This window comes from Tamandua tetradactyla, chromosome 14, assembly GCF_023851605.1.
Source record: "Tamandua tetradactyla isolate mTamTet1 chromosome 14, mTamTet1.pri, whole genome shotgun sequence".
NCBI lineage: Eukaryota > Metazoa > Chordata > Mammalia > Pilosa > Myrmecophagidae > Tamandua > Tamandua tetradactyla.
In genome coordinates, this window is record NC_135340.1 from 71037085 (window position 1) to 71058007 (window position 20923).

At 34.5% G+C, this 20923-nt stretch overlaps 1 protein-coding gene and 1 long non-coding RNA gene across 8 annotated transcripts in view; one reads left to right on the plus strand and one right to left on the minus strand.

Annotated features, from left to right (window-relative positions):
• The window catches only part of LOC143656156 (uncharacterized), a 128382-nt gene that overhangs the window by 55270 nt on the left and 52189 nt on the right, over nt 1–20923 (plus strand). The gene's annotated exons all lie outside the window — the stretch shown is intronic.
• The window catches only part of NEDD4 (NEDD4 E3 ubiquitin protein ligase), a 259864-nt gene that overhangs the window by 21066 nt on the left and 217875 nt on the right, over nt 1–20923 (minus strand). For 6 of the 7 annotated variants that reach the window (XM_077127990.1, XM_077127991.1, XM_077127989.1 and 3 more), the window contains 8 exons: nt 19527–19577; nt 18047–18108; nt 14018–14120; nt 8613–8779; nt 6641–6758; nt 6390–6557; nt 3111–3176; nt 522–641 (listed from right to left, as the gene is read on the minus strand). In XM_077127990.1, coding sequence (XP_076984105.1) covers nt 522–641; nt 3111–3176; nt 6390–6557; nt 6641–6758; nt 8613–8779; nt 14018–14120; nt 18047–18108; nt 19527–19577 — 855 coding nt within the window. The remainder of the gene's footprint in view (nt 1–521; nt 642–3110; nt 3177–6389; nt 6558–6640; nt 6759–8612; nt 8780–14017; nt 14121–18046; nt 18109–19526; nt 19578–20923) is intronic. The other variant, XM_077127988.1, reaches the window with a different exon arrangement.

Sequence of the window (20923 nt, forward strand, 5' to 3'; positions counted from 1 at the left end):
GAACAAATATTATAATTTTTAATGGTGGTTAATTTTATTAATAATATGAATATTTGCTGTATTATTCTTTTATACTTTGCTTTGCTTTGCTTCTCAAAATAGAGAAATGATAAAATATTTTGCTAAACATTTAAAAGGAAATATTACAAGAGGCATGCACTATTGCCAAGACAGAGTGTCATCATCACAAATTCTTTAACACATATTGATCACTATGGTTATCTTTTAGCAAAATAATGATCTTAAGCATTCAAATTAAAAAAAAATCACCCAATGGACTAGATTATTTACTTGCCCTCTTATTCCCATTTAGACTTCTTTTATATAATAACAAGTGATAATTCATGTATATTAGAGATCCACAGGAAATGGTAGATGTTTAGCACCAATGTCAGAGAATAAACAATACGGAGATGGTAGAAGCCTCAAGTATATACTGCAGAGTGATATGACAGCTTCCACAGAAACATGAAGGTATAAATCCTGTAAGAAAACAAGTTAATAGATAACCCGTAGGGTACCTGTACAGTGGGTTTTGTCCAGGTAGTAGTTCTGGAATTGTGATCTACATAATATGATCTTCCTCTTTCATCTTGTTTTTCTTCCCAACCTGGTGGTAATCCAGATGAAGTAGGCAAAAGCTAAAGTGAAGAGTAATAGGAGAGCTAAATGGTAATAAGAAAGAATCCTTTAAAAAGGACCACATCCTTTCTTTGTTTCTAGTTGTCTTTAAAATGAACTGTGTTTTAAATCACATTTTAAAGTGTATGAAATAAAGTGTACAACATTTCACTTGAAAAGACAGACAATAATGATGAGTTCTAACAATAATAAAACAGGATGACAATAGCCACATACCACAGATTGTGTCACTTAACCCCTACACGAATTTTAATGAGATCACTCCTATTGGTCTATTTTACTGATGAGGAACGGAAGCTTATAAAATTGAAGTAATTTGCCTTCAGATACACTGCTAGTAAGAAATGGAGTTGAATATGAACCCAGGTGGTCTAACTACAGAAATTATCACACATATGTACCATCTCCTAAGTTACCCTTGGCTTGTTTCTCTAAGGATTGTGGAGATACTCTTTATTACGAACAAAGAGAGATCTAGTCATTTCAAGGTTTACCTAAAACAGTCCCCAGTTTGGTCTTCCTTGAAGAATCTATTCTGAATCAGATTAGACTCTCAAGGCTTGGCTTGGCTCCTGAAAATGTCTTACAACATAAAACCATCACCACCAGTCTGTCCACTAGTTCCACAGGAGCTGGATGTATTTTATCGTCAGTTATAAAGATCTATCAGACTACAAAATGACAGAATTAAAACTGCTTACTTTTACAAATGTCTATCTGTTAGCTGGACAATTGGAATGGATAAACAAAATGTAGTAGGTAAATCTCACCAAAATGGAATACCACAAAATATTAAGACATGCAACAACATGGATAAGTCTCAAAAACATCATCGTAAGGGAAAGATGTCAGACAGAACATATTATATGCTATATGCTATATGATTCCATTCATATGAAATTTCCAGAAAAAGCAAACCTATAGCAACAGAAAGTAAATGAGCCTGGAGCTGAGAATAAAGTTGGGACTGACTACAAAGGGCAAGGAGAGAACTTTTTGGTGTGATGGAAGGATTCTTAAACCTGATTGTGGTAATGGTTGTACAACTGCATAAATTTACTACAACTCACTGAATTGTACACTTAAAAATGGGTGAATTTTATACCATGAAAATTATTAAGCTGTAAAAAAATCAATATATTGAGAAGAAAAGACATGAGCAAAATTTTCCACTACTTAAAATATAAATCATCACTAGATTTTTCTACACATATGTCCACTGTACATGTTGTTTTTTGGATGAATGTGTGTCTGTTAATAGAAATTCAATATTTTCACTGTTTGGAGAATATTATAAGGTACATGGGAGAAATAACATGGATCTCTTCTTAAGCATGTTCCAGTCTAATGGAGAAGGCCAGACAAGTGACAGTAAGCAAGAGTAAGGCTGGTGAGGCCAATCTTTCTATGGCATTACCCTCTTGTTGATGGTCAGTATTGACTGGGCCAACTGATTCTATAGGTGGGGCCCTTCCTTCCTCTGTATGGGACCATCTTCTCAGATAGATGAGCCACTCTTGGGTCAAATTTCTGCACACCTGGGCTAGAACCTCCATAATAGCAAAAACATGCCCCACCTTTCAAAATTAATGTATAGATTGCCATTTAAAATTATGAATATTTGGTTAAAAAGAGTAAGAGCTCATTCTAAGTAGGGAAATGGAATATGCAACAGGGAGACAATCAGCACATGGGAACAGTCTGTTTGGAGGAAAGAGCACCAAGAGGAATGAAGTCCGGAGGTTTCTATGGGCGGATAAAGAAAAGGATAGGTGGAAGAGGCTGGGAGTTTTAATTTGGCTTAAAAAATAAGTGGGGGCCTGGTAAAGAAGTGACAAACTCAGAGTAATGAGAGTTGACACAAGAAGAGGGTGGATATTAGAAGACGAAAAGGGAGGTCATGCAACAGCATGGGTAAATCTTAAGGCCAGTGAAGGCCATGGCTGGGAATAGCAGAAGGTCTTTGTAGACTTCTGATGTAAGATTGAAGGGAAGAGAGGACTGGGGACTGATCAGCTCTGACCTAGTCACTAAGCCTGCTGACATCAGTGCACACCTGACTGGGTGACCAAACCTGACTTGCATACTTCACAAACAGAGAAGAAATGGCCTCTAGAGGCCATGAGCCTTGTACAAAGCAGAGGCAGTTAGACACCAAGATCCTGAATTGTATGCTGAATGCAGCAGACCTCCTCCAGCCAGCACTGTGCGCAACAACAAGCCCACATTGTCACCCAAAGTCACTAGCACTCAGAGACTTGGAATTCTTAATATGAAATACTTCTCTGAGTTTGTCTTTAAAGGTCCTTCCCCATTTGCCTTTCCTGGAAGCATCACCTCCCTATAGCCTAATTCTATGCTAAATTCCCTGCCTGGCAGTCAAACTTTTATACTCAGAATTAAAAAAAGAATAAAGTTGCTGAGTTTTATATTTTTATTAATTATTGAGGGAAGAGGATAAAACTTACCACAGGAAGTGTAGGTTGTTCCTCAAAAGTATAGGCTCGTAAGCTGCCTCTTCTGCTGGAATGATTCTTGTAAAAGAAAAGATAATAACTTTAGGTCTTTTGACTTATCTTTGCATGGCAGATAAGGCAAAGGGGGGTGGATACAATGGGGCCAAAGAAAGAAAAGTAGCTGAGAAATGACTTTGAGACTGCTGTGAAGGCACTCAGCACTCTCAGTGCCTCCCAGGGGCTGATGTCTTCCAACTTCCAGCTTGTGCTTCTCCCTCAAGTTCTAAACTGTCTCCTGGATGCTTTCTCTTGAATGTCTAACAGCTAACCCCCTCACTGTGTCCAAAATTACATTTGCTTTTTCCCCATCCCCATTCACTCCAACCTGTTCCTTCTCTATTCCTCATTTCAGTCAGCAGTGCTTGAGCCCAGCAGCTGCCCAAATCAGATATCACTTGATTTTTCTCTTCCTCTTGACCCTTACAGTCAGCCAGATACCAGGTCTATTCATTCTATTTCTTTATTAGTTCTCAAATATACCCCTCCTCCCACAGTGGTGACTAGTTTAGTTCAAGTCTTCATCATTTGTCCCCTTGATTTTTACTGCAACCACATCCTAATAGTTCTCCCTGCTACAAGTCTCATTTCCTTAATTCCATTCTCCATACAGCATGCTATAGCCAAAGGGCTTTCTAAAAATGTAACCTAGTCATCGCATTCTTTAGCTAAAAGTAGTGACTTCTTACAGTCACTACAATAAAATCAATAGTGCAGAACACAATACTTGATCAGTTTTAAGACCCGGTTCTTCCATACTGCTCTAGCCCCACCTCACAAATGACCCTCAGGACATTCAAATACTTGTTTCCTGGAAATCCCATATTCTTCCTTTCCTTGTGCCTCTATTACATGCTGTTGTCACTAACTGAAATATCTTAGTTTTGTTATTTAATGATACCAAAATCTATAAAAGGCATATAAGTTAAATCAGAACATTTACTTCAGTATTGTTTATAAGAACAAATAATTATAAACAGTATAAAATCAATCAACAAGAGACTGATTAAACATCTTAAGGGCTAATTAATTGTACTATGTAATATTGCAGAATTTGATGGTTATTTTAAAAGGAGTACATCTGTTTTTGCTAAAATGGTCCAATATCTAAGACACTGTAAGTGAAAACAGCAAGGTGCCAAAAAAGAATGTATAAAATTATTTCAGGTTAAAAAATTATACACACTTATATGTGTATGAAAGCATGTTTATGAATATATAGAAACTGTTTTGGACAATAGATGCCAAATCATTAATAATGATAGAGGGAGTATATTGTACAGGTATGATGAAGATTTAATTTCAATTAAATTTTACTTTAATGTTGTTTCAAATTTTAACTATTGGCATATGATACTTTAAAAATAAACAATTTTTTAAATAGGTAACATATGTGCATGGTATAAAATTCAAAAGGTGCAAAGGATATATGTCCTGCTCACCCTGTTTCTCTCTTAAGAGACAAGCAATGTTACCAGTTTCTTGTTTTAGTTCTCAAGAAATATCATACATATATTTATTATCTATCATTTATACACATAAATGGCAGCTTTACAAACACACCATTCTGTACCTTGTCTTGTATCGTTTACCAATATCTCTTAGAGATTATTCTATACAACATATGTGTTCAAAGCTATCTCACTCTTTTCAAATGGCTGCATTATATTCCACTGTATGGATATCATGTGTTACTTTTATAATTAAAAAACAAGAAGAAGAAAAAAGAATAGGATCCTATGTGATTTATCACCAGCAAATGAATATAGCTTATTCTTTAAGACCTTTGACTGACCTTACCCATCACTCTGGGAATAAAATGAAAGAATGAATGGAAGCCAGAATAGACAGATGGAGGAAGAGAGGCAAGCAGGCAGATTTGCTTTGGATATTCAAATGTATTCACATAGAAATGTCTGCACTGAAGCTTCTTGAAGAGGTGCTAGAACAGAAGTGGACAATTTTTTTCTGTAGAGGTCCAGGCTTTGTGAGTCACTCAGTCTGTTCTAACTACTCAGCTCTGTCAATGGAGTATGAAATCAGCCATAGACAATATGCAAACAAATGCACATGGCCATGTACCAATGAACCTTTATTTACAATAACAGGTAGTAGGCTGAATTTTGGGCCAGAGTTTGTACATTGTTCCACGAGGGCAGGAACTTTGTTTTGTTTACTGTTCTGTAAGTAAGTAGGCATATAATCAGCCCTCATTAAATATTTAATGAATGAATAAAAGGCAAGGGAACCCCACTGAGAAATGACCATGGCATCCTCAGAGAATAATCTATGTCTTCTACTGAAAGAGCTGCCTTGATGTTACAAATTAGAGTTAGCCACCAAGTTCTCACCATAGTATTGAATGCTGGGAATACTTTCTTCTGAATCCCAAGGGCAGCAATTTTTATAGTGGTTGTAGGGGTGAGAATGTCATCTATATCCTTCTTTGTTCAGTTCTAATTCACACATTTGGGTTGGTGACATCTGTGACATAACCTTAAAACAACATTATAATTGAGAAGGAGAAAAGCAGCTCCTGACATCCAGGAGCTGGTCTGGTGCTACCAGCTAGGCCTTGGTGTTCTCCTGTTGAATGTAAACAATTTCTCAGAATATCAACAGCAGAAAAGGCCATTCCTTGGCTGTGACAGATCAAGAGAAGAACAAGGCCACTCTGTAATCAAGTTTAAACAGATAAAACACGAATATTGTCTAAGTTACAAAATACCAAATATTTCTCTATACTGGCTAATATGAGTGGCTGCTGCTTCATTACCAGCTTTAGCCTTACTACAGATAAAACTGAGATGGCCAGAAAGCATCCAATCCAGAACAAAGCCGTGTTTCCTTAAACTCTCCTCAGAATCACTTGCCTAATTAGAGTCGAAATCCTAAATTTTTCTAATACTTTCTTACTGATATACCCCAGTTCCCCAGAGTGTGTGTTCTCTCTTGCTGAAATGAGTAATAAATTCGACTTACTCAATTATAGGTGTGTTGCTGATTATCTTTGACTGAAGGGTATTGACACGATGGACATTTTGAATACAATGACTCTACTCCATTCTATCAGTAGGAATATGTGAAAAAGTCACCACACTGTAAAGTTCAAAAGTCCCTAACACATTATTACATGCCATTTAAGACAACTTTATGCAAAATAACACTTATTAAATGGAATAATATATGTAATATAAAATCCTGAAGCCATAATAAAATCTAAAAGCATCTTACTGAGCTGGATACTGGCTGGCTGGTGGCTGAATTTGCACAAGTAGTGAGTCTGGCATTCAATTCTTCAGCAAGATGGGTCTGAACATCCCAGATAGTTGATGGTGGAGGTGATGGGAAGGCTTGATTACTATACATGGTAGCCTCATCGTCTCTTATAATTTCCCAGTTCTAAAACAATCAGAATATGCTTAAGGCACAGGACCTTTAATCTACTGCAATAATACATATCAATGGGAACAAGACAGTTGTACCTCAGAAGAGTCTCGATTATCAACACTTTCTGTTTCCTCTGATATTTGCCGTCTGGTGGTAAAGGCACGCTGTGCTTGCAGTTGAATGTCACCATTCTCAACATCTGTTAGGTTGTCCCTATGTTGGAAGTATAAAAGCCATCATTCATGTGTTGAGAGTTAAAGGTTCTGTGGTCATTTAAAAAAAATACCTAAATCTAATCAGAATTATTGTTTTTGGCCAAAGACTATTTCAACAGATTAAGCAGTGGCTATAGTAGTACCGTCAAAGTACCTTAAGGAGTTAAAGTAAGTTTCTGTGAAAATGTATAAAACATGCCTGGCTTTGATATTTTAGTTCATCACTGTGCTTAGCACAAAGCCAGCATATATGGGCGAACAAATATATTTGTTAAATGAATGAATATTACCATTTTATAAATAATTTCATTACACTGTTATTTTACCATGTTATTATAAGAATAAAATCTAACATAGCTCCAGACAGTTTACAAAAGAGAAACTTTAAGCATCACACAGACATCTTTGTGAATCATGTAACATTTTCTAGAATTAAGCCAGTGGTAGAATTCCCTATGCATGGATGCAGAGGGCAGAATGAAAAATAGTACAATATCTATATAATTAAAAGGGAATAAATGGTATCTGGTTTTGGTCATCTATAGCCATAAGCCTGGTCTGAAAAAGGATGATAGTAAAGGCTTTTCTGAGTTTACGAAAGGTATGATAAATCAGTCTGAACACCCTTACCCAGCCATTTATTAGTTATAGTTATTCTAGACTAGGAACATTTGCATTTAACAAAACATGGCTATCAGATCAAGTGATGTTAAAATATCTAGTAATGTAATTATTGTTACTTTATCTAATGCTTATTAAGCCCAGGAGAGTCAGAAGACCACTTCTTACTGTACTGTAGCTGGAGAAAACAATTTTGACAGATGGTTCTCAGGGAATGATTTAGGGTTTTTTTTTTTTAAACCTAAATCCTTGATTTGGATTGGATGAACACAACATTAGCCACAATTGAAAGAAATGTGATTCTGCTCAAGTCTGGCTTGCCATGATATGGAGGTATGCACAGGGCAATTTTGCAGAATTTTATAGGGTTTTCAGTTTTGCCATCTGTATATCATTCTACAGAGACCAATGCCTCTGTGCCTTGAGGAACCTGATTGATTTGCTTTGGAAGGATTTGAGAAGAGAAAATATCTATGAAAGTGCTTGGGCTATTATTATGTCAGGCACAAAATATAAAGTTATAAAGTTTAGTAGATAAAAAAAAGAAAAAGTATGTCTGCATCAAAAAGATAAAAGAGATTTCACAAGGTTCTATGGAAGGAGCAGGGGAAGGGGTTTTGAAAATAAATACATATAATGGGAGAATTTGTAAATGTATGTAGTCTGATAATAATAAAAGAAAAATGTCACTGAAGAGACACAAGTTAGAGTATCTGTAAGGTCCTTCTGCCCTTAATCTGTGCAAACTGGAAGTATGAACATACTGACCAGATTGCTAAATGGTTTGTTAACATAAAACCTACGTTAAGTCCTTTATATATTAAAATAATTTAAATTATTGTAAGCATATATTGGAGAAAGTAACTTTTTACTACATTTTAATAATAAATTTGTAAAATATCTCCAAGATACTCTAAATCAGGTTAAAGAGAATAATGTACCTTTTGTGGATACATAATAATCTTAAAGATGCTTATAAATAATTGATAATTTATTATAAATTAAAAACAAAAGGGTGGTATTTGTTTCAAATAATTTTGGATATTATAAAAATTATTTAAAAAAATAGTTGGGATAGCATTTTTTTAAACCCTGTGACATAAAAATCTGGTATTCTTATAGTTTATGGATTCTTATACTAATTTTGAATCCATTTGAGACATGACTTCAAAATGAAAACTAGTGGTCAAAATATATCCAGACCACAAATGTGAACGCCATCAGCACATACTGAGGGTTTGGTCTTTTCCACTGTGTTCTTCTAGATTCATGGTTTACATAATAGGTCCTTCCAAGGATATCCTGCCTCTCTTCCCATCCCGGAGGTAGAGGAGAAGGTTCTTGTTGCTGCTGCAAATGACAAGCAGCATCTGGTTGGTCCAAAACAACCCAGCCAGGCTGTAAAACAGAGAAGTAACAATTAAGAGTTTATACTTGATTTTTTGATCTTATAAATTAAATGCTAAAGAAAAATTTAAAAAGAGATTTAGTGTATTCAGGTCTAGAAATTATGCATAGATGGAATTAGCACATTGACAACTTTTAAGAACACAGTATGAATGTTTTCTGATAATGAAGACTTACTTCTTGCAAAATGATAACCATTTAAATACTGTTCATGGTTTTAAAACTTTTCAAAAATCTTTAACACATCTACCAGGAAAAAAAAGGCAAAAAACTTTCTTTTCTTTATTACAGAAATTGTGGGTTTATAAAACGATTATGCATAAAATACAGAATTCCCATATGCCACTCTGTTATTACACTCTGCATCAATGTGGAACATTTCTTACAACTGGTGAAAGCACATTTTCATAATTGTACAATTAAACATAGTCCATGATTTAACTTAGGGGTCACTTTTGTATAGTGTAGTTTCATGGATTTAAAAAAAAAAAATTATTCTGTTACCATACATACAATCTAAATTTCTCCCTCTAATCACATTCAGACATAAATTTCAGTACTGCTAATCACATTCACAAAGGTGTGCTAACATCCATCACCAAAACATTTCATCATTCCAACTAAGAACCCTATACATTTCAAGCTCTAATGATATATATTTGGAAAACATTGAGAAGCATAGTTTAAATTAGTGCAACCAGTGGCAATTCTCTAAATTAAAAGCAAATGAATGAAGGGGAGGGATCATGTTTTATTGGTCTTTGTCTCACCCACAGAAAAAGCACGGTGGAGATTCGTAAATACCTGAGACTTGGAAAAAATCATTAGCTGGAGGTCAAATATATAGAGGTACGAGAGAGAAGGGCAAATGATTTAGTAAAGAATTGTCTAGTGATTGAAAAGTCTATGTAATTCTCTTGTCTGACTTTTCTCATTCTCTTCAACCAAGGAAAGGAATTATAGCTATGAAACAGCCAAAGGAAGAAAGATTTTTATTTTAAGTACCAGGAAGTATTAAAAGCTTGGTTCCTCTGAGACTAGCAAGGGACAAATATACACAAAGCCTCAACCAGGGTAAACTAAGAATTAAATGAAAAGGAGTTAATGACACCTTTTTAAACAAGAAGTCTCATAAAAGCTAAGGTAGTAGGAAAAAGTTCTATTAAGTATTCATGTGGTTAGGAAAACAATAGAAATAGAAAAATGCTAGTGAAGTAAACTTTAAAGTGCTTCTAAAAAAGGCACTAAAGAAGACTTTGAATGAATGCAAGATATAATATGATCTGGGATAGGAGGATTAAGTCTCAAAAAGATGACATTTCTCCCCAGGTTAATCTATAAATTTGCTAAGATTCCAATAAAACTACAATAGGAATTTCTAAAATAATGAACAATCCAATTATCAATTCAGATAGAAACACAAACAAGCAAGAACAGCCAGCAAAATTCTAGTAAAGAAGAGTAACAAGGGAAAATTAACCTGCCAGATAAAATATGTTTCAAACTACAATAATTGAAACAGTGTGGTCCTGGTGCATGAGTAGACAGACTGCTCAATGGAAAGGATTAGAAAGTTCAGAAAAAGATCCACATTTTTAGGAATTTAGTATATGATAAAGACATTTTTACTCTGTAGGATAATGGGTATATTTCTCAGAAAATGGTACTCAACATGAGAAAAATTAATTTGGATCCCTACCACACATCTTACACCAGAATAAATTACATATTGAACAATATAAAGATATTAAAATCTAAAACCAAAAAATACTAGAACAAACCTTGGGAGACTTAAAAAATAAAATCTACGAGAGGTGAAACAAATCAAACCCAGAAAGCATAAAAAAAAAATTGACTACAAAAATCCCAAATATGTACAAGGAAAATCCGCTGAAACAAAGTAAAAAAAAAAATGAGAAACTGGGAAACATATTTGATACTCTGATAATGGACAAATGATAGTTACATTATATATACAGAATTTCTGCTGTAGGCACTGGGGATATAGCAACAAATGACTATTTTGTGCTGGCCAGTGATGTCTGACAACAGACAACTCTACTATGCTGGAAGGCTGGGCCTGAAAAGGAAGGGTTAGGGAGAAGAGGTTGGAAGGAAAGGAATTATTTTCAGGCAGCAGGAAGAAAAGGATAGGAGTTCTGCAGCAAGGCTGATCTATTCTGGTTAGCCTCTAGAGGGAGGGATACCGACTAAGGGGTGGGGGTGGGGGGGAAAGACAGAAAGAATTATCCTGGGAAAAGGGAACTGGATGAGAAGTAAAACTGACTTCCTTTCTTTTCACTCTTCTTTGTGAAAATCGAAATGACTGCTTCATTTTCTTTTTACCTCTGACCTCCCTTTAATTTTGTTTCTTTTCATTGTCCAAACTTCATTCTCTTCCTTATCTCTAACTTTTTCTATCTGTCTATTATGTTTCTGTTACTTCTTTCTCCTTCCCCTTTTCTTAAATAATCATAATATAGGATTTAGAATACCTAAAAATTAGTCTTATGCATATTGAATCAGATTTTACTTCTCCAGTCTCAATTTCAAGAGCGTATGAGTTGAGTTTTTTATACTTCACTCTTGAAAAAAAAGATTAAGTTTTTTTGGTTTTGGTAGAATATGGCCACTGGTTACTTTTCTGTAGACTAATGACATTTATTAATAAAATCCTTTATTTATAGTTATAAAGGACTGTAATAATATTTAGACTTGGGAAAATGGTACCAATAGACTATTGCATTAAAATTTCTTTGAAAAGATTTCTCTCTTAATGTGCTTTTAATGTAAAATACACCCTGAATTTCAAAGACTTAGTACAAAAAGGGAATGTAAAACACCTCCTTAATAACTCTGATATTAATTTTATATTGAAATAATTGTTTTGATAAATTGGGTTAAACAAAATATAATAATTAAAGAAATGATTTCTTTCTTAAAGACCAGCTTAGTGAATTTATGCTATCCAGAAGTAAATTCAAGAAGAAGAGAAAAAAACTAATTTGATTAAGGATCTTTTTTAAAAACCTGTTTCAAGTCTGAAAAAGTATAACTGTATACTTAAACATTGTACGGAATGACTTGAATTTTCACTTTTGGTTTAGGATATCTCTCTAATAAACCTACATCAACTAATAATTATTCACAAAATAGTTTCCTCAGTATCAATGAGCCTTAATGATTAACCTCAAAGTATATTGTCCGCAATTTTTACAGAGTCAAAAAAGAAAGCATTCAGAGCTACAACAGACATTAAAAGTTAATCTTGTAAGGTACAACTAATCCTAAAGTTGCCAAAGGTATAAAAATAAAATGTTACATAATTACCTATTATGGATACACATACTAAGGAATAAAAACTACCTAAGAGGGAGCCTTATTTCAAAATTGCAATTGTTTTTATTAAAATAGAATTTCATATATCCAGTCACAAACTAGATGTCAAAGGACTAAGGAAGGCTTTTCTGGTCATTAGCTAAACAGAAGATAAATAAACACAGATTCGTGTGTTTGAATTCCTAGAGCCTTTCATAAATAAACTCCTACATGCTTACATCTACTCAATTATAAGGTATATTCTGAGGGGATTCAAACATTGAGACATGAAACCACAAAATGAAGTAAAGCAGATCTACCCACAGAATCTGAACTGTGAATAGGGTACCTGTGATACAAGTGTGTGGGCAAAATCTGGAGTAGGTTATTAAATAGTGAAATTCTGTTAAAAATTTTGTAAGTCACTAAATAAATAGTTTTCTTTCTTTACAGCAGACATCTTTCATTTCAAACAAAATTCCATTAGGCAAGATGCCCTGTGTACCAAAATGCCAGGAAGAAAAACTTCTTATCCAATAAACATATTAAAAAATTTAAAATATTATATGATAAATCAGAGAAAAACAAGTAAACAAAGGTAACCAAAAAAGTGGCATGACTTCAGAGATGATAATAAATTATTCGATCACCTAACTAAGAGCTACTTATACTCTTATCATTTGAGAGGGAAATGTTTTTTTTTCCCTTATGTTATTACAGATTCTCTCACAAAGTAAAAATTTCTTAATGCACATTAAAAGTTCCCAAAAAGCTTTGTTGGAAATTTATTGCCTGTTCCAGAGCTTACTTTCTCAGGCATATGGGCATGTGAGGAAGAGCCCTGAATCCTCAGAGATCTCCCTCAGCTCTATAGTTTGAGATTTAAGCAGACTATCAGTCTAAAAAGCAAAAATGTTAAGGAAGGCACAGAAAGACCTTTCCAAAGGAATTGGTGCCTAATACACTTTCTCTACGTGTTGTTGAATAAATGGCATGACCTTTCGATGATGATAATCCTCCACAGGGAACCTCAAGGAGCAGGTAGTTTTTTGCCCCCTATTCAAATCATGCCTTTTTCTGGTGGAAGAAACCAGAAGTCATCTGGTACAACCTTGTCACTGTGGTAACCTCATCACTCTCTAAACAGACATCAAGAGATGCAGAGAAGTTCTCTGAATGATGGGGTCATTTAGCTGGCTGGTAGCAGAACTTGCTACTAAGCTCCCAGGCTCCAAGTCCCTCTCCAATTCTATTTCAAATACTTATTGACTGTGACTTCTTCACTTACCCCAGATGTGTCCAGCTCTGCCTAAATACTTGTCTTGGACTTCCTTTCATTCTGTCACCCATGAAAATTGTTAAATTCTACTTGACCCAAATAAACATGGTCTTTTATTAGATCACTTGAATTCTCTTCCATTCTTTCTCTCAGTTCCCTCCTTCCCCAAGCATCACCCCACACACCCTTGACAGGAATAGTACGAGGAATTATATTTCATAAAATAATTCCTAATTTATGGATGAACCTCAAAATTTCCATGTATTTAACTTACAAATACTAAATTGTGTTCTTCCTTTAATGGAAGGGAACTTGAAATGTTACAGAAAAATTTTTAAAAACTAGAAACAATGACTCAATTATGATAAATACTTTCACTTATAAACATTGTATTCACTACCCTCTAACCTTTAAGAATGCCACGAATAATGGCCATTCATTCTACAGAAATATCCTTAGAGGTAAGAAATTACCTCTTGCATGCATGCTTGGGTGAAATAAATTTCCAGGTAAATAATTTTTATTGCACACACTAACTTCATTGAACAAAGTTCTTCTTTCTTCAGAGTATAGTAGATTGACAAATTAGATATTTCCTTTTTCGTTTAACCAAAATATTTATAAAGTCTCACCTCTAATTCCTCAGCCTGTTCTGGGTTATCTTCTTCAGAGCCACTGGTTTTAGGCAAATAAGTCATTTTTAATCTCAGATAACCTTTAACTCTTGATCTGTTACTGTAGAAAAGAAAATAATTATTCATGAAACTTTATCAACAGGAACAAAAGCATTCATTTAATAAAAATTTATTGAACACCTACAGACAACAAGGGAGATTCAAAAATATGTTCTGGAGTAGAAGTTATTTAGCAGAATAAATAGGTAGCAGAGGAAAAAATATACAAAAATAATTGCTATGAATGAACAAGATGCTAAGGAAATTTAAGGGAAAGACTAGAGGAAATTTCAAATAGAAGTTGACATCTGAGTTGGGACTCAAGAATAGGAAGGGTGTTGATCTGTGGCAGTGGTGGGACGGGCATGTGAGTGGAAAGAAGAGCAAGAAGAAGGAAAAATGGCAGGAGTTAAGTTTGGCTGGAGTTTACTGTGCATGAGGGGGGAGTGAAGGAGGATGGGATTGTTTAGTGAATGAGGCCCTTGCAAAACCAGAGGAACTCAGACTTCATTTTACATAAACTGTGAAGTCACTAAGTGATCTGGCCATGTTGTATAGAATGAAAGAAAAGTAGAAAGTAAGGCCTGAGTAAACATATGAAATAACCTGATGCTGCTACAAAAAGGAACGAAGTTGTGAGGCATGCAATGATGTGAATGAACCTGTGGGACATTTAGTGAGGCAAAATAAGCCAGAAACAAAAGAGCAAATATTGTATGATTTCGTTTAGAAAATACTTGTAAGAAAACTGGGGCCTAGATTATAAGCTCTTATAGCTGTCACATTTGGTCTAGAGTGGCAATTTTTTTCTGGATTTTGAGGGCTGTTTTATATGTGTATAACCGGTATTTAGAGATAAGAATGAAACTGACTGGGGTGAGATTAAGATAATTCAGAATACAGGGGTAAGGAAGGCATTGCCTGTATTTTAGAACTTCACTGACTCTTTGAGACCAAAGGAAGAAAGTTTATTATGTCCAGAACCTAAATTTTCTATAGCACATAATCTAACTCAACCTGTTTCAATAGATCATTAAAACAATCCAAACACAGGGAGCCCAGAAAAAGAAGGAGGGCTTCAATTCTGAATAGCTTAATGTAATGTCTGGATACATCCCAGAGTATATTAAGCAGATAATCAAAAAGTATTGGCAAAGTCCCTTGAGGGAAGGGAGAAAAATCATGGAACTAGAAATTTTACCATTGGGGAAACCCTGGATACTGTACCAAACATCAGGGACACCCAAATCAATAGGCCAAGCCCTTGATCTTGAGGCTTGCTCTTGTGAAGCTTATGTATGTAGCAGAGAAGCTTAGCCTACCTATACATATTCCTAAAAGTCACCTCCAGAAGACCTTTTTTGTTGCTCGGATGTGGCCTCTCTCTTTAAGCCCAACTCTACATGTGAAATCATTGCCTTCCTCCCTACGTGGGACATAACATCTAGGGATGAAAGTCTCCCTGACAGCGTGGGAGATGAGTCCCAGGGATGTAATTGGCCCTGGTACTGTGGGATCAACACTGCCATCCTGACAAAAAGAGGGAAAAGAAGTGTAACAAATAAGTTATAAGTGACTGAGAGCATTCAAATATTGTTGGGAGGCTACACTGGAGGTCACTCTTATGCATGCTTCAGTTAGACATTGCAACCTATCATAACTTGTCAACCCCCAACCAAAAGCATTCCAGCCAATCCTAAAGAATACCTAGGGCATTATATAAGATTCTACAAAGTTTCCATGCACTAGGGTAACTTTCCAAAACCTACAACCTCCAGATGAGTCCCTGGACCAGATAAGTCCTGAAATGAAGATGGGCCAGCCCTTCCAGAACATCAGCTAGTTCCATCCCCTATCCCATATTAATGACAGCCCCTTCCAACATGAAAAAGTTAGAATGGGCATAGCCCAAATACCCCTAAAGAGAAAGATCAAAGGTGATGGTGGAGTTATACAGAAAAGGTAGGGTTTAACAAATGAGTGTGAGTGTGGAATCATTATACTGATATTTCTTTTAGCCTCCAGTACCTTAGAGCAGCTAGAAATAAAAACCTAAAATTGTGGAACTGAAACCTATACCAAACTCTGAAGTCTGTTCTACAACTAATTGTGGTGATGTACTTTGATATTTATTGCTTTTATGTATATATGTTATTTAAAGAGAAGGAGAAGTATAACAGAAGATAGGATCTAAATGAGTATGACTGCTGAATTATTATATTGATATTTCTGTTGATCTCCAGTGCCCTGGAGCAGTGAGAAGAAAAAATGAAAAACCTGTAACTCATACCAAACTTTAAAATCTGTTCTTTAACTACTTGTTAAAATGTACTTGGGAATGTATTGCTTTTTTGTATATATGTTTTATTTCACACGTAAAAAAAAAAGTTAGAAAAAAAAAGTAAGGCCTGATAACATCTGAAATCTGCTACTTTTCTTTGACAGCTGCTTGGATCTGACATACCTACATTAATTTACCTAATCTGTTTTCAATTTATATTACCTCTTTGAATAATGAGCTAAAGGTTGCTGTCCACTGTATTAATATTTTATATCTTTTATTTTTTAAACCTGCTTTCCTTAAGCTTCTAATACTACTGTCCCTACCAATTCTAGCATTCTAAGATTTACTTAAGAATACCTGTCTTGGCCTAGCTTTTTATATAAATTTTTTCTGCATGTGATTTTATAGATATCAGTCATGTAATCAATTACGCTGTCCTTCTAGACAACAGTACTAATCTTTTGTTCTGTTTTCAAGAGATAAACTTCCTTTCCCCCAGCCTCCTTTAATCTTTTCAGTTGCTCCTCTCTGCATATGTTTCACTAATTTAGCAAATCTAGTGTATCTTTTTCTGAATGGTAAATAAAACCCTCCCTGCTCATTTCCAAGGTCACTAATGTGGTTCATGTCTTGATATTCAAGAGAGTGTGAACACTATTTTGTTGCTGTAAAATATGGATACAGAAAATGTGCTCTGTAGATACTAGAAAACATTTGACAAGTTGAAGAGCAGGCTACTAGGGCTATCAAATAAGTTAAGATGGTATTATTTAGTTATTTCTGGTATGCAGATGTTGTTATTTTTTATACCTTAAATCTAAAACTAAAGGAATAAGACAATTTACATTTTAGACTTCTATAGAAATTATGATTTCTCTTAAAGAGAACAGTCACAGAGTACTGCCCTTTTAATTTTGTTTTAATATTATAGTCATTTTCAAAAATAGATTTTAAATGAAAATTTCACCAAGTTTAAGTAGGATGGTCTTTCAAATGTATTTTCTAGTTTAAAAAAGCAAGAAGAATGCTGTTGTTTTCACAGATGTCCTTCTTCTGCTTTACTGTGACCTTTTTGACAGTAAATCAACACACATGTTCTGACTAGATTTTACTTGACTGTGAGGTAAAGAAGATCAAAAGAAGTTTTATTTAAAGCTTAATCTAAGAAATTCTGACAAAAATCAAGTAATTTGGCTTAGGAAAATGGAATTATTTGCATGTTATTTAGGTTTTAAATTCCAGTCTTTCATATTCTTTTCTCTAAACATTTGAATTTTCTGAAATATATTTTTATTAAAGTATGCAAAATACTGTTAGGTTTTCCTGAAATTGCTTTTGTGCATGTGAAGTTAGATATTGGTTTTAAATTAATTTATGTTTGTGATTTTTTTAAAGCAACAGTATGACAAAATTATAAATAATAGAAAATAAATATGAAATAATGACAACATTATTCTAGTCTGACAAATATTAAGCGGATAAATCTTTCCCAATGGGTGTGATCAATTTTCTGTATTTTCTGAAATGTGTACAGTATGCATATTATTTTTTAACCTTAAATAACAATAAAAATTTTTTAAAAATTATATAATATTTGGAAATAGTTTATTTACAAAGCTTTTATCCTTGAATTTCAAGAGGCTACTGTAAAGTATAATGAAGAGATAAAAAAATTATTATGCTATGATTTTATATTTACTGACCTTCTTGGGTGAAGAACAAAATCCTTAAATGTATATGGTCTTTCCATTCTTGGATTTTCTGTCTAGAATAAAACAGTGGGTTTCCAAGATATATCAATAACACCAAAAATATGCACCTTTCAAAAATATTCATGAGCTATGACCTAAGGCATAATTGAAGTTAGAAGTGAGAAAAAATAGCATTAGTATTATTAAATGGTTACAACTGGTAACTTGGCAATGCTTTTACTTTTCTGTACAGTACAGATTGCAGCGAGCTTCACAATTCAGTCTAACACTAGATGAGTAGATGGCTTGGGGAGCCAAAAAGTAAGGTAGGAAGAGAACAGATGGAAAATAGTATAGAGTGTGGTCTCTTGGTACCCCAAAGGAATATGTCAGCAGGTCAGCTTGGTTAATGTACAAAAATGATTCTAGGAGAGCAAAATAAGAGTCTGAAAAGTAAGACTGGACTACATTTACATACTATTAGAAGTTTATGACCTCTAAAGACTACAGAGAGCCAATAAATGATCTCGAAGGAAAGATACAGTAAAGACTTCTTTCCCTCTTATTAAGTTCAACAGCCAGTTTTTATTATCCTCTTCTTTGCTGTGTTTTGCACTGTTAACTACCCATTTTGTCTTGAAACTCTATTGAATTTTATGGTATTATTTTACTTGATTTTCTTCCAGCCTCCCTTGGTCTGTCTTATCATTCTCCTCTGACATACCCACAATGAATACTATTCAGTGCTTAGCCCTGTAGTTCTATTATTTGGAGAGCCCGTCATTCTGAGAGATTCTCCTGTTACCCTGAAAATCAGTCCTTCTCAATCCTTCTAGTCTTGTTTCCCTACATAATTTATTTTCATATCTCTCTCAGTCACCTACTTTAAACTTTCATTTTTCCTTTTCTATTTAAATTCAATGTGTCCAGTAATAAATGTATTGCATTCTAAAACAAAATGGATTTATCTTTTCTACTTAAGATACCACTCTTATCTCCCAAATTCAATCCTTATTATCTATATTTTTTGTTTTTGCTCTCTCACACTCCATGTTAAATGCCTGGTTCAATAGAGCTTTATCCTATAACGTCTTGTTTTCCTTCATTGCTTTCAGCTTAGTGTAGATTCTCAGTGTTTCATGCCTATATTGTTGTAAATGATCTGAGCTTCTTTCTGTGAGCCCAGACTTTCCCCATACTCATTATTCAGCTGAATAATTCCAAACTGATTTTCCTTAAACAATGCTTTCATAATGTTAATGAACATCAGTGCCTCTCACTATTTCTTACTATGTTCATGTAAGCATGTCTTGAAGATAAAACTGATTTAGAAAATTGAGATAAATTTTCAGAAAATAAAATGCTCAGGAATTATTAACAATATACATTTTATAAATAACATATTTACCTTAATGATATTGTATATCTATAAGTATTTATTAAATTAAAAAGAATAAACACAATATGTAAAATCATGGACATCTATACCAACCGGTAATGGATAAAGAGGAACATCCACTTGACCTAGGAAATCATCTCTTGTCTACAAGAAAGAGAAGGAAAATAAGATTAATGATATGCTCAGTTTCTTTAAAAGATTTTTATGAGTTATTGCCATTATTTACAGAATATGCAGAAGACTTTTTTAATCCTATGTAACATGAATGGAAAATATAAGGTAATGTGGTACACCTTCTGGTAATGGCAGAGTAGCATATATTATATTACTACTTCTACAGATAATAGTGATAAGCCCTGACAAAATATAAAGCACAACTATTTGAAGACATTGAGAATGATCAAAAGCAAGCAGAGGGTATCCAGTACAGTTCCTTTTTTCAAGATTTACTCTGGAGGGGAGAGGAGTAAATTCTTGAAAAAAGGAACTGTACTGTATAAGATTCATATCTATATGGCTTTCACCTGGTAGTATACCACAGTCCATATGGTATGGAAAGCTTAGTACTTAAGCATAACTCTGATATTCAGAGGATCTAGTTTGGGGTTGACAGAATAACCGAAGAGTGAGGGGGAAATCCCAGAAAGAAAACAGCCACAGAAGAAAGAAGCCCTCCCCCCCCCCAATTTTTAAAATTTTAACTTTTTTTTATTGTGAAATATAACATATATGCAGAAAAGTGATAAATTTCAAAGTAGAGTTTAACAAGTAGTTATAGAGCAAATTTCAAAGTATGGTATATGTTACAGTTCCACAGCTTTAGGTATTTCCTTCTAGCTGTTCTAACACACCAGGCACAAACAAGAACTACACATTTAATGATTCAGTAGTCACAATCATTTGTTAAATCCTATCTTCTCTGTTATAGCTCCTCCCTCTCATTGGATCCTTCTCCCAGTATTCAGGTATATTTGGTCAACTTTTCATGTTGAAAAGGAGTGTTGACCTTATGGGGCAGGAGGATGCAACTAGTTGATATTTTTGGAGAGACTGGTACCTTTGGGTTTCAGGGCTAATCTGGCATAGGAACAATTTGGAGGTTTTAAATTTCTGAAAAATAAACTTAGTGAGTGAAACTTTTATGAGCCTCAGATAGAGTTCTAGGTATTCTTTAGGCTTTTCAGGAATACTGTTGGTTGGGGCTTGGCATACCATGGCAATCTGCAGTATCTAGCTGAAGCTTGCATAAGAGTACTCTCCAGAACAGCCTCTTGATTCTATCTGAAGTCTCTTGGCTACTGATAGCTTATTTTGTTACATTTCTTTGCCCCTTTTTGATCAGGTAGGCACTGTTGAATCCACAATGCCAGGACCAGTCACCTTCCTGGGAGTCATGTCCCATGTGGCCAGGGAGATTTACACCCCTGGAAGTCATGTTCCAAGTAGTGTGGAGGGTAATGAATTTACTTGCAGAGTTTGGCTTAGACAGA